Raw genomic sequence first — 14,760 nt, 5'->3', positions numbered from 1 at the left:
CATTCTGATAATTATCATTTAAAAGTCACAAGGAATCCTAAAGATCATCTAGTTCAATTTTGTTATCCTGTAGAGGAATAATACTAAAAAAATTATTAACTCTGGCCAGCCCATGAGGTATCCATAAGGGAGACAGGTAAGAGTACGCCAGGGTGTGCACAAAGCTACAGGATAAGCATGAAACTTCTTCCTGGAAGAATAATTTTACTAAATTTGGAAAACAGTTATTCAATGGGAATAATTTTCCCATTGAATAATTTCAATATTATTTTTATATTGAAAACACTTCTGCTATAGCTTATCATATAGAATACAAAATTCACATGAATGTTTAAAGACAAAAGGAGACTGTGGTGAAGGCTCTGCTCAGAGAATATTTCCCTGAAGAAGTGACATTTAAGTTGAGGACTAAGAAATGAGTTAAGTTAGCCGGGTGAAGATTTGGAAGTGAGTGTGATGAAGGTGGTCCTGGGAACAAGAAATGGTGTGGACAGGGTTCTAAGGCAGAAGAAAAATGAAGAATTCAAAGAAATGGAGGCTTGAGTGGACTAGGCCCAGGTTCTAGGGCTAGTATATATATTATCTCAGGATCGCCTGAAGTACACCCTCCTTTCACAACCCTTCTGCCAAAACATTGAGAATCTGGAGCTGAAGCAGTACACTGGGGGCGGGAGGAGCTTTCAAAAGTCTGGAAATGAAACATCTACAGCTGGTCCAGCAACACCCTAAAATCCTTAGCCAAGACCAGCAAACCAGGAACTCACAGCTGTCTTTCGTTTAAGGATTTCCAACATTTCTACTATCTTGTTAAAATACTTTACTTGTTTAAATTAGAAAATGCTTGGTAGAAAAGTACACTCTGGCCAGCCACTGCACAAAATATTACAAATAATAACATCAGCTAATGTTTTTATATGACTGGCCTTGAATCCTCACCACCACCTTATGAAAGTGGTGCTGTTAATTATTTTTATTTTATAAATAAGGCTGAAGTTCAAAACTTGTCTAAAGTCACTTAGCTAGTGAGCAAAAGAACTGGGACAGAACTAGCTGGGTTAATAAAGAAGAGTGATTGGGAGGTCCTTATAGCTAAGAGCTCTTAATCTCTGTAAGCCTCTAGGCAGACTCATTCTCCTACCTCCTGGAGTTACCTAGAAAGACTGACTAGAGGAGGGTAAAGAAATAAATTTTCTAAAGTGATTAATATATGCCAGGAATCATGATAATAAATCTAAATATTTTATATCACTTAAGTTTCACAGAAACTCCTCTTGGTAGAGAAATTCTTATCCCCACTTTTCAGATGAGGAAACCGGGCTCAGGATGGTTAAATAATTTACCTCATTGGTAAATGGGGGAGCTGAAACTGGAATCCAGGCTTAAGTGACTCCAAAAGCCTGTACCCTTCCCACCATAAAACATGAATGATAGCTTAATATTTAACCCTTCCCAGGTTATATTTTTGCACTTTAACAAGGGTTTTTCCTATGCGACTTCCACAGGAGTATGGCAAACCTGAAAAGAAAGGTACTTGGGGATTACACGGTGGATCTGCCTTGGAGAACATCTAAATGGCATTTATTTACCTTTCCCCTACAGTTCTGAAAGTGGGGCGATGTGCCAGAAAAGATAAATTTCTAGCCGAGTTACAGCATCCACCTTCTTCTCCAACTGGGATAACAACTCTCAGACATTCTGGCAACTACAGAAACAGAGAGGGAGTCTATCAGTCAAGAGTTTGTTTGCAAAGGGTAATGTCAGAGAACAAACTTCCTTTAAATCCTGCTTACTTCATACATTTCAAGTGCTTTCTGAATCAGGAATTTGATTTCCTTCTGACTTTCATAGATTTCTGTTTTATCATTCACTGAATTATATTGTCCCTCTCATTCCACCACCTTTTAGAGTATAAACTTTGATGTGAGTTTCTCAGCTTCCCTACCTCCCTCTTGCTCCAACTAGCCTAGGACTTTTCAAACAAACACTACTGAGAAGTATGGGCAGTCTGGGCCTTTCCAGAAACGCATGTTGCTGAAGGAGATACGGTATTTAGTTAAGCAAAAGTGAAGTCTTCCATAAATCATAAAGAGGTGAACTAAAGTTACTCAAACAGGACCCTGAGAGGTGCTTAGGGAAAAGGTTTACAGGCAGCATAATTTGTCTACAGCCAATTTACCTCTAAAATGCTTGGACTTAGAAGTACTCCAGAAGTAACTTGGCTCGCAAATGCAGGATGAAGTCTTGGCCTTGGAGCACAGTTCTAATGTTTCCTGAATTCCCACATTGCTGTTTTCCATACGTGGATCATGCTTCAAACTTCCTGTGTCTGGACCAAGTGTGTGTGTGTGTGTTGTATATGTGTATGTGTTTATGTGTTGGGAAGAGTGGAAGAAGGGAGGAGGGGGATAAAAATGAAAGAACTTTTAAGGGAATTATTGTATTGGCATGTGCCTCCCTTTGTTACTTTCCTGTTCAGATAAAGCGGCTGTTTTCTGATCAGCTTGATTTTGCATGTGCAGGGCAAGTGTCCTTATAAATACACAGGATTTTTTTTGGTATGTGTCTAACACATTCATAGGTTTTTTTTTTTGGGGGGGGGGAGGTGTTGTTATGTACAGACATACATCTTGAGGATTTTCCTGATGTATGCACTTGCCTCTATTTTTTTTTTCAAATGCATCTAAACGATTTAGTTGTTCACCAGGCAATTAGTGGAAAAATTGCTCATTCCACACTCCCAGTCAGCTTGGTGGGTGGGGGAGAGTGTCATTCAATGCTAAGCGCTATGATTTTGTGGTCTTTCCATCAAGAAGAACCTAGCCAGAGATTGGGGACTACAAGCTGTGTTCTTTTTCCTGTACTTTGGGTAAAAACATTGCCAACAAAGTATGGACGATGATTTTTATTGCATTTTAAAAAAGGAGTTGCATTTTAAGGGGGAAAAAGGCCAAATAGGACAGGTAGTTTGAGATAGAGACCATTCAATTATAAACTTAAAAAGATCCTCTTTTTTTCCATATGGATATAGGGAAGTTTTAGTATGCAATACTTAGGCAACTTAGTATCTTTACACAGGTGTTTCACAGCTAGAGGTTAATGCTCCTGGTAGCCCCCAGAAGGCTGTCCATATTTTATAGCCAAGATATGAAGGCATGCTGTAGGGATTAGGTAAATGTGTTTGTGGTGGCATAGTTTGCTTTATAAACTCACTCCCTGCAACTAGTTTTCTTTCCATGTTCTCAACTTCCACAGTTTTTTTTCTGTCAATGCCACTCATTTAGCACTTAACATACATTTGTTAGTTATCTTTTCATGTATATATCCTTGAATACAAGAGTCAAGTCTCATATCTCTTTGTTTTTCCAGTCCATAATAGCAGCTCAATCAATGTTTGTTGATGTTGGACTCTCACCCTCCCAACCCTGACTTTTAAGTAGTGCAGGCAATGCTTAGGTTTAAACAAACTAAAGAGTTTTCAGGGTAAAAACAAAGAGGAAGTCTTACATGTCAGAAAAGAAATAATACTGAAGGTGCTTGAAAGACCTGGGTATAGCAGAGATTCCCCAAAACCTGTTCTTTGCCACAGGCTATGAAGTGATTCATACACTAATTCCCCATTAGTTCCAGAGCTCTACTAATTTTACTCCGTCAGAATTCAAAGTTATAGGAGAACATTAACGCCCATGGAAGGATTTGAGGAGGGGGTGTGAAATTATGTAGGTATTTTAGGGGGTTTCTGTCCTGTGAAGGTCCTGGTAGCTGTGGAGTGGACACACTGGAAAATCTTTTGAGGGCAACATCAAGGCTGATGGCAGGCATATTACAAACACAGCTGCCAAATCTTTGCTACCAAGTGTTTTTTATTCCACTATCCTCTGCAATGGCAAAAGATGGGAAAGGTCTAAATCATGACTCAATAAGGGGCTGATTAAAATAACTTTGGTACATCTATTCAATGGAATACAGAGCTATCATGAAAAATAATGAAATAAATGTAGTTATCCTGATATGGAAGGTTATTTAAGATAATGTTGAGTAAAGAAGTGTAGGGTGTGTAGTGATTGATGATTTCACTTTTAAGGGGTAAAAGGAGGGATATATATATATATATATCTTACACATACACACCCATGCATGCTTGGATATGCAAAAAATATATTTTGAAGATTACACACGAACAGAGTTAAAGGGACTGTGTGACTGGAGCGGTAAAGAGGTACATTTTGCTGTACTTCTTTCAGTATTGTTTGGTTTTAATTTTCCCAGATACATATTTTATTTTTTCCATTTTAACAGCAATGTTAATTTTAACAAGTATCATATTACCATTCTGATCGATAGTAGTTCTCCAGCATATACCCACCTTTTATAACTTTCTTGCCCATGCCTCCAAACGCTGAAATAACCTTCTCTGATTTACAAAAACAGATTTATCCGTCTTTAACACACAAAAACTCACTTTCCCCATGAAAAGTCACCCAAATAGCCACGCCTCACACATAAATTGAAATCAGCCATGTCCAACCTCCTGTTTCTGAATCTTTCAGCAGCCCCTAGTAGAGCACTCTTTATATGGAGACTACTCAATGCTTTTGATGACATACTACCTGCCCACTACTTTTCCTGCACCTAATGTTATATTCTCTGTTCATAATGAGATAATGTTTCTTTTGCGCAGGCTTCCTCCTGCTTGCCTTGATCCATGGCTCCTCAGAAAGCTACTATTAGGCAGGTTTGAATTGGATGTCCCTCTTTCATTGGCGTGAGTTCATTATTCTAGCTCTCTGTTGTCAACACCTTTATGTTTATACTTGCTTCCAGTTTGTAGCATTTGATAGCAAATATGGGTCTGTACAGAATGGTGGTTTCCATGGTAAGTGTTCTCTCATATTTGTTTTCTCAAGATCACTTCAGAAATACACAGCATGATTTCCTTTTTCAGTATCAGCACCACAATATATTTAGGTTGTGGCGCCACCGCAGAACCGTTAAAAAAGAACTATCACCCACTCTGGTTAGAAAAGGGGCAACTTATTATTCCAATTGCGTGGAGACAACTACATATCCACCACCAAAACTGTAGGGAAAGAGCTGACTTTTAAAATAAAGCCACAAAACCTATATATCTTGGATGTAAATGCTTAAGTAAAGGGCAGAATATTTGATTCCCAACCGCATGAGACTCTCTATCACATGTATTTGTGGAGTGCTTTGTAGTTCACAGATTTTTCACATGCATTTCATTTTATTTTCATACCAATACCATTAAGTTAATAGGGCATATCTTATAGCGTTTATTTACAGACAGGAAAATTAAGGCTCAAAGAAGTTAAGCACCCTAACAAATGTCGCACAACCAGCTAATAATTGACAGAGACCGAAATGATATATTACTTTTTTTCCAAAATTCATAAAATTCTGTTACCCTTATGCTGTTTCTTTGTGCTTTGTGTTTCCCAGCCTTAAAATGGGAGATTTTCGGTGTCCCAGGTTGCTGTTCTCAAATCTCCGTGTTCTTAAGCAGTATAAATTTTTCGCAACCAGGAAATGTGAACATATTGATACTTCACGTACTTTTTCCTCTTCGCTTAATTACGGTGGAAAAGTTACGTATTCCCAAAGGATTGGACAGTGTCATAGAAGTGTACTCAAATCAGCCGACACTCTTTTACAAGACTGAGAAATCAGGTATCTCATCTTTCTCTTTCCAGCAGTAGATGCAGGAGAACAGAAAGCTAGACAATAGCCTCTTGTTTAGTTTTCTTAATTCTGAGGACGGATTGGGTTGGAAAAGGATTGGATTGACGGCTCCAATGACCAACAGCAGGCGAATTCAAAGCCAGACTCCCTCAACGGGAAGCTGCAAAGGATTTGTGGGAGGGACTTACTTTTCCTGTACACTCCGCCCTGGCCAGCCTTCCCAGCCCTCCCAAGAGGCTAAGACTCCGCAGATCCCCTCCCACCCCACTCTATGTCGCCTGCGCAGCCTGCAAAAGGGAGGGGGGGGGGGCAGGGACACGAATGGGGAGGAGGAAGAAGGGGGGACGCTAAGGGGAGCGAAGGAAGAAAGGAGGGTCTTTCGCAGAGCTGTAACCTGGGTGGGGAACTGCTGGTAATAGGAAACGAGGGGAAGGAAAACGGGAGGAGCGCTGCTCCTTCCTAAATGATTCTAAGCAGGCTTTGATAGTAGCTTCTTTTCAGCATTTCTATTATTTGTTTTTTTACCTCCCGCTGTGGGGCGGAGACTGGCTCTCCCAAGCGACTTTGTTCCGCCGTTTTGGAAGATTATTATTGTAGTCTTTGCAGAATCCTTTCCTTTCTCTCAGACAATCCTTGCGTGGACTCTTTAGGCTACCAGAACCGCAACGTATTAGGTTAATAGGAGGGCGAGAACTAGGGCACTGGCTTGTGCCAGTGCTTGCAGATTCAGCCAGTTCAATTGTTGGAAACTTCCCCGCCCCCTGGCCCCGCCCCCTGGCCCCGCCTCTCTTCTGCGCCCCCTCCCCCTGCCGCAAAGTCCAGGCAGACTCCCGCCCTTCTTTCCCCGCCCTCTACTCCGCCTCCTCAAAGTCCACCCCCCGCCGCTCCTGGGCGGTCCTAGCCACTTACAGCAAGAAGAAAAGCCAGCCATTCGTCCACCTCCTCTAGCTCCCATTCTTTGACCTGGAGCTGAGTTCATAGCAGTCACGCCCCTTCCTTCCGAGTCGCTTTCTGGTTGCCCAAGCTGGTAGAACCCCTGAATTACGGCCTTATCCCTGCTGTCTTTCGCCTCCTCTTCTCCCAGTTCTCCCCCCATCCCCCTCCCGAGTCTGTGTCGCCTCCGACCATCTGCTGCTCCACCCTTCGGCCGGGTATCCTGCCTGTCCACTGCCACCAAGGAACGCACGGACGAAGCAGCGAGAAAGGGAGCAGCCGCGAGTTGGGGCTCCCCGCCCCCGCCCATCCTTGGCCGCCAGCCAGGGACCAAAGCCACCTGAATGAGCGGAGAGTCGTCACCTTGTCTTCGTTGCCTTCAGGGGTAGGAGACGCGTGGTTACTTTTCACAGGGAACTGGGACAGGAATCCATGGTAGCATGAACTTGGTCGTGCCCTTGGCCTGAGGGAGTCCGTCTGGATATATGTGGAGATACCTGTGCCTTCTGCTTTTCTTTGCAGCTGGCCTTGAGTTTTTTGGGATGTGCAGCAAGTTAAATCCGTTAAAGATAGTGTCTTCCTTTACTGTCCTACTTTGGCAAGGAGATGCTAGTGAGTACCACTACTTGATGATACTCTTACTTCCTTGCCTCCTGGGGTCTTTGTAGGTTTTTTGGTCATTAATCACGCAAGGAAGTCAAGACCTGATATCGGCATTTAGTCCAGAACTAATGTCCTCGCTTAACTCAGATTACTAGACGCGATTTTCCCAAATGATTAGTGTAGGTTTGGGGGCTTACACTCCCCTCTCCCGGGAGGCCATAAATTTTGAAGTCTTAAAGTCTGGGGGTAGTCTGCCACCTTACTCTCCGTTTGGTGTACGTGTGCGTGTGTTGTGCGTGTGTGTGTGTGGGGGGGGGGTAGTGAAGGTTGCCCCAATTTACTTTATAAGGTCCAAAGATTTTTATTAACTAGTTCTGAGGTATTATGCAGGTGTCTTGAAGGTCCTAAGCCCAGGTCACTCTACGTTTGTGCATCAACAACGAGATGAACTTCATCAATATATGAAAATGAAGGGAAAGAAAAGTGGGAGGGAAAGTGATAGTCTTTGCAGACTGAGCAGTTCCTGGTAAATTATCACTAATATTTGCAGCAAGAGTCTAGATACAATTAAATGAGTGAAGAAAGGGAAAGTTAGTGAGAAACAGCACTTCCAACCTCTATCATATATTTTAAAAAGAATTTTCAGACGGCTTGGGGTATTTAGTTTAGTTCCACACACACCCCACTCTCCCCATGAAGGGTGAAATTTGGCAAGCAGTTTCAAACCTTTTGTGAAGTTAGCCCTCTTCTTACACTCAGAGAGGAAGATAGTTACCATAATCTTCACTGATGGAGGGTTAAGGGTATTAAGTCCTTGAGCTAGGCTTTGTGAAAAAAATTTTCTCATGCCAGCCTTTGTGAAGCCTTCTCAGTTATATATCTCAGTACCTTCATTTAGTAGCTAAGAATAGTTTGAAATGCTGTTTTGGATATGGGATGCAACTTCACCAATCTGTCATCTATCACCAATTGGGCAAGTGTAACAAGCTTATAAGAATGGTAGTGTTCAAAGACCTATTATGAGATGTCCTTGATCCATTGCTTATTTGGAACAAATTACTTATACTTTTAAATAATTTATTTGATAGATTTTAATGGGGTAAAGGAAAGCAAAGAAGGAGAGAAAGAACATTACAAGGACACAATTTTAAAGGATATCATGTTTCGGATCTGCTGGGAGGGATAAGCTGGCCTGACCAAACTACATTTTATAACTGGCCTGGGACATTTTAATAGCCAGGTGGTTGTAGAGTAGTTGCATCTATTTAGAGATGATAACTCAGGTTCTAGCTATTCTGTATGGGTTTATCCGGTGTCATTTACAGACACTTTCTGGCACTACATCATGCTTCATTTTAAGATACCCCTCTCTTCGGAAAAGTTTGTGGCTCTATAAAATTGAAAGTACTTTTTCTAACTTCATAGTTTAGATATGAAGTAAACTTCTGACCACACATGCATATATAATAACTTTTATGTGAAATTTGAGGGTCTGTTTACTCACTTAAAAGACTTGAGAAAGGTGATTTTTTAATTCATGTGTAATAAGGTTTTGGAATTTGGAAATTATAATCTCATTTCTTGTTTATTAAATAGGATATATTAGACTAATGCCTAATCAAGGAGTTTTGTAGAGTTGCTTTTTCTGGAGTTTAGTTAAAAATAAGTCAAACTCTTCCTAGAATGCTTTGAGCACAGTCTAATGAGAAGGCAAAAGGATGGATGCTCTGACCTTGTGGTTCCACTGAGTACCATAATTCTAAGTGGGTACATGTGCTTCTGTGCCTCTTATAAGAGCCCTCTCCCAGGCCTGAGCCTTCTTTAAAAGGGTGTCTTTGTAATTAAGTGGCCCTTCTTCCCCTTCCCCCTTTCTTCCTTTGATCCAGATTTATAAAGCCCTTTTTTCCACCATTTGGAGACGAGAAGTTTCTCACACTCTCCTATGCCCTTCTCTTGAGGTTTTTTTTTTTTATTTCCTCCCAAAATGTCCCATGAAGTTCTCAGGATGATTAGAACTTATATTGTTTTGTTTGGGAAATAGGTGACAATGAGGAGGAGTAGAGTATATTTTCCCTCTTGGGAAATACTTGTGGCCAGGTAGCCTCCTCCCTGGAGACTGAGCATTTGGAATGCATGAGCACAGTCTATTCTTAGGAACTGTCTGGGAGAAATTGTCCTTTGCACACATTAAGTCTAGCTTAAATCCACTGAAAGGGGTGGAGAGAGGTTTATGTGTGGTTTTGGTGAGCCTTTTAGGATGGTAAATGGCTAAATGTTCCCAAATCTCTTATTATGTAACCTCTTTCCCCCATGGATTCAGTGGGTTTAGAGATCTGCTTGATAAGTTAATTAGCTTGGGACTAAACCAATTTGTTTAGAATTGTGCACCATTGATGTTCTGTCTCTAGGAATTGGTGGTGGTGTTTTACTGTGATGTGTTGCCCTCAGTCTTACTTCTTCGTTCCTTTCTGTCTTTTGTGGAATTTGGTCCAAAATCTAAATACCCACCCACAGGTCAAAGGTTAAAATTTGATCCCAGGAGCTATGAGGGCCTTAAACTGGCTGGCCATACTGCATTACTTTCCTCCATGGTGGGCTTTTGACCTCTTTTATCCTAGGGAAATCACCCTATCCACATGCAACACTCACAAACTGAGCTAAAATGAGGGGAAAATAAAGGAAAGAAATAGGTCATTTTTTTAAATCAAAAGAATCCACAGACAGTTTTCCTGAAAGAACAGGCTTTAGTTAATGCCTTTAACCTATGACTTGATATATAAAAATTAAGACTTCTCAGCAACACACTTATTGCATGAAGGAAGGCATTAGAATTTTGTTGAAATGATTATTGCTTGAAATTAGTGAGGCCATAATTTTGACTTTGAACTCTTTTTGTTATATCAAATAGAGTTAGTTGTCTAAATCATTCTGACTTGTAATAATGATGCATATACTGGTCCTGGCCTAGACATACTCATAGAAGGTGGCCCCTATTACTTACTGGAAATAAATCAGTCTTCACATATTGTGAAGAAGTCTAAGGATGGGGCTACACCTAAATAGATTTTACTTCCAACAGTTAGTATATTTGACTAAACAAATGATCCAGACAATTGTGTCTAATAAATAATGGCAACTGATGCCATTTTTAAACTATGAATCTATAATAAGCTTTCGTAGTGAGCCTACTGGTGAGAGGGATCTGAGTTCTAGGTTCAACTCTAACTCAGTTGCCACCATTGGCAAGTTTCTTCCTCTGTAAATTGTAGGGGTTGGACAAGGTGATTTTGAGGGCCAGTTCTCTCACAAGTTTATGGTTCTCTTCCTAGGCCTCAGTGTTTGGTGTGAATGTGAATGATTCCTACTAAAATAAGGTGCAAGGTTTGATAGAAATACAATTGGGTAGTCAATGGGTATAAAAAACAAAAACAAAACAAAACAAACAGTCTGTAAGGATATAACAATATAAATGCGTTGTATTTTGTAATTTAACAACATAGCAAACTAAAACTAAAAAGCTAAGATGCTGTCCAAAACATTAAGAATTTCATTATTGTAATAAATCACCTACTTTCATTTTCCTAGTTCCTTTCAAGTCTTTGTTCCTGCACTTACATAAATTTAACATAGTTACACTCATAGGAAGATGCAATGTTCTTTTAAATAGGAGCCCATCTAATACTGACAATTTTTTTTTTTTAATACCAGGGCAAGTGATTGAACCCTGGACCCTTTATGTGGGAAGCTGGTGCTCAACCAGTGAGCCATATTGGCTCCCCTGAGTTCTTTTGTTTGCTTTTTGATTGTTTATTTGTTTGTTTTTCATTTGTTTATTTCATTTGTTTGCTTTTTGATTGTCTGTTTGTTTGTTTTAGGAGGCACCGGGGACCAAACCCAGGACCTCCCAAGTGGGAAGCAGGGGCTCAACTACTTGAGCCACATCTGCTCCCAAGACTTACTTTTGCAGACCTGTGTGGAGAAATGAAATCAGATCCTGGCTGAGTAAGCCTGAAGAATCACATACTTTTGTTCCTTGAATACTAAAAGAGACTATCAGATTTAATAACTAATCTCTAAACACTTACTGTGATTTAGGGGTTATTCATTTTTCTAGCAAGGCTGTTATTTATACACTCTTGAACTCCTGTTACCCTTCCACTATACTTAAGCAAAAACAGGAGGATTCACTGTGTACTGTATCTAAATCACTGGCAATGGTTCTTAAATCACTGTGTCACGATACTGCATCAAGATAGTACAAACTTAGGTAGAGTATGAAATCGCCAGAATGAAAAGGGGGAAGCATGAAAGCACAAACCTAGCTTTGAAAATAATGTATATGTTTATCACCCAGGACAACTAACAAAAGAATGGCGATGGACAATGCCCATTCCCCAAGATAGAGAATATCTACAACTGCAAGCAAGACAGTTCCACCCATCTGTCCCATGGGATCTAAGCCCCCTTTCAATCAGAAACAGAGTGAGCATAACCATCCCCAAATCCTCAAGACTGAGAAATGAGCAAACATAAGGGGGGAATGCAACTATGGACTAAAGTAAACTTTTTTTAAATTCTAGAAATGGAAGAACTGGTATCATTGGCATAAAGGCAGTGGCTGCCAGAGGTTCTGAGGGGGGGAGAGGGAAGAATAAGTATAACATGAAGGCATTTTGGGGACGTTGGAATTTACCCATATGACATTGCAATGATGGATACAGACCACTACACATTTTGTCAAAACTTATAAAATTAGGCAGGGCAAAGTGTTAGCTATAATGTAAACTATAGTCCATGGTTATTAGCAAAACTTCAATATGTGCTCATCAATTGCAACAAATATACCACACTAATGAAAGATGTTGTTAATGGGAGAAAGTGTGGGAGGGGGTGGGGTCCATGGAAATCTATATTTTTAACATAACATTTATGTAATCTAAAACTCCTTTAAATATAAAAAAATAAAATGAAAAAGGGATTTTAAAAATTGGACTTAAAAATAGCAAGGAAACTAAGGATTTTAAACAATTAAATAAATGAAATATAGGTTGAGCAGAATAAGCCAAACTTAATGGGTTCTTAAATTGAGGTCTTCACCATGTAATGAAAGTCAGGTACATGTTCCTTTAATTTTTTTTTTTTTGATAACTAAGGAATAGTATACATGTGAGCTCCAACTTTCTTTGTACTCATTCCTGAAAACCACTGGCTCATTGTAAATCAGATTAAATTGTTCTAAGTAAAATAGAAAAGTGAAAAATGAGTTTTTAGTACTTAGAAAAAGTACCAAGTTAAATACAGGAAAAAAAATTTGTAATATGTGTTCATGTATAAAATTTAGATGGATATATTTGCTAATATTTCCTAAGGCAATTCTTGAAAATTCGTTTTTTAAAAACTCTATAGGCCTGCCTTGACATTTGTAAAGTCATGTTCACCATTGCCCCAACTCCATGAAATATCATTAGCTTGTGGAATTTGAATCCAGAATCTAGGTTTCTATGTCTGACTCCTTTCTGACTTGCCATATGACCAAGGGTAAATTAATTAGTTGCTCTGAGCTTCAGTTACGCTTCTGGGAAGCAATGATATTAATACTTCACAGAGGTTGTTTAGGTATGCTTCATATTCAGCACATGCTTTGAGGTCACTGGATGAAAGGTGTTTGCAAGATGGCAAAGCAGGCTTATTATAGGGTACAGAGCAGGTGTTCACTTTTAATAAGCTTTACTTTCTTATAACATACAGTGTCCTTTGTTGCCCCATCACCTTACTGACAATAATAAGATTGTCCCAATATTCATATTATTGATCCTTTCAGCCTTATTTTAAGTAAACATTTTTTATACTATGTAGCAAATTGGGTTCAAATAGGAGGATTCTAGCATCTGCCAGTGTAATGAAAAATTGCTTCAAAATGAGACATTATTTGGAATATTCAATAGAGATCAGTGATTCCTCCAAAGCGCCTTTAAAGATTAAAAAGAGTAAAGCAAATCTGTGTGCTTGTGTGTGTGGGTGTTTTAAGGGGAGAAAGTTTTGAGTAATATTTGCTTATGACACATACTGATGATAGCCAGTAACTGAAACCTAGCCATTATAGTGTTTATACACAGCTGGTTTTTATTAATGATAGAATATTTATGCTTGCTCTACAATCCATGGCTCATTTCCATGTGTATGTCAGAATGCAAATATATGCCCCCCCCCAAAGAAACATTACAACAACATTGAGTAAAAATGTGGCCAAGCTAGAATGGGTGGATTTGGGGGATCTCTTTTATTCTTATTTGTGTTATTTAAGATCACAATAACCCACACCCCCAACCTTAAGGCATTTATGCTGATCTTTTTTCCCCTTATATATTCTATAACAAACTGCACATTTTGATCTTTTAGATATGGACAAATGATCTGCCATAAACATTTTCCCCCCTTCCTAATGTAGATGAAATTGATGTATGTGTTTTTTAAGGGCATAGTTTTCCTGCACATGTTTCTCATTATCTCAGAGGCCTGGAGTCAATCAGTAAAGGAGCAGAGAAACCGCATAATTGAAAGGAGAATGACGGTGGTGCATACTTGGAATATTTGTGGGAAGGGGATTGCTAACATCAGAAAATGTAGTGGCCTGAGTGTTAACAGCATTGCAAAGAAAGGAACTTTTTGTGTTTCTATATATTGAGAATTATTTTTCCTTAAGTAATAAAAATATGGGCCAGGTTTGACACCCATTTATAAAGTTGCCCTGGAAACTGATGAAAGTTGTTACAGGATAGTTCAATTAAAACCTTCCTCATTGGGAAGCTAATTAGTACATCACTTACTCATTTTGGTTGTTTTCAAGGGATGTGGATTTGCACTGAATTAATGGCATTTTTCCATGTAATAATAAACTAAGATAAAAATCACAGAAGAGGAAAATTATTTAGATAGTCCATTTTGAAGAAATCTAATTTCTTCTTAATTACATTTAAGTTTTCAGTTCAGATTTTTGTTTCACTCTGTTTATATAGAGTGATCACATTTCAGTTTAGTAGCCAGTTTTACTTTCTGGATCATGGGATATACACCAAAGATGATTAATTTGAGTTTCCTGTATGAATTGGAGAAATATGACAAATCACAAGAAACATTTTTGTTAAGATAACTTTTTCTCTTTTACAGTTAGTTTCTTTTTGCTGTGTGTGTGTGTGTTTGGAGGAGGGGATTTTTCTTAAGCAAACAATTTTTGGAGTTAAGAAAATTTTGATGACCCTCTTTATCCCCCAAGAAAAATCTACCTGCCTTGGGCTGTCAGCCTTCTATTAAGGAAACATGATGAATTTTTGACCTGGTGCTTTTTGGGACTTGGCTAAGTAGTTATGGTGTGACTGGGAGTAATGGATTCCTAGCATGTTATTTCTACTGTACTCAGTTGTTTTTTAGGAGGATGAGTACTTGCTGCTGAAGTTTTATGCAACTTGCAATAGAGTAAGTGCTTTGTAGCTAAAGATCCAATATGGATGTGCTGTGGTCCTCCCT

The 14,760-nt window shown here is 39.3% G+C and overlaps 1 protein-coding gene across 6 annotated transcripts in view; it reads left to right on the top strand.

Annotated features, from left to right (window-relative positions):
* The first annotated feature begins 6,588 nt into the window (after positions 1-6,588).
* Positions 6,589-14,760, top strand: part of AMOT (angiomotin) — a 74,871-nt gene continuing 66,699 nt past the window's right edge. For 4 of the 6 annotated variants that reach the window (XM_004484837.3, XM_023586458.2, XM_071213029.1 and 1 more), the window contains exon 1: positions 6,589-7,018. In XM_004484837.3, coding sequence (XP_004484894.1) covers positions 6,978-7,018 — 41 coding nt within the window. In that variant the 5' untranslated portion in view covers positions 6,589-6,977. The remainder of the gene's footprint in view (positions 7,019-14,760) is intronic. The other 2 variants (XM_023586456.2, XM_071213028.1) reach the window with 2 other exon arrangements.

The sequence above is a fragment of the Dasypus novemcinctus genome, chromosome X (genome assembly GCF_030445035.2).
Source record: "Dasypus novemcinctus isolate mDasNov1 chromosome X, mDasNov1.1.hap2, whole genome shotgun sequence".
Taxonomy (NCBI): domain Eukaryota; kingdom Metazoa; phylum Chordata; class Mammalia; order Cingulata; family Dasypodidae; genus Dasypus; species Dasypus novemcinctus.
This window is presented reverse-complemented; position numbering and strand designations above follow the sequence as displayed.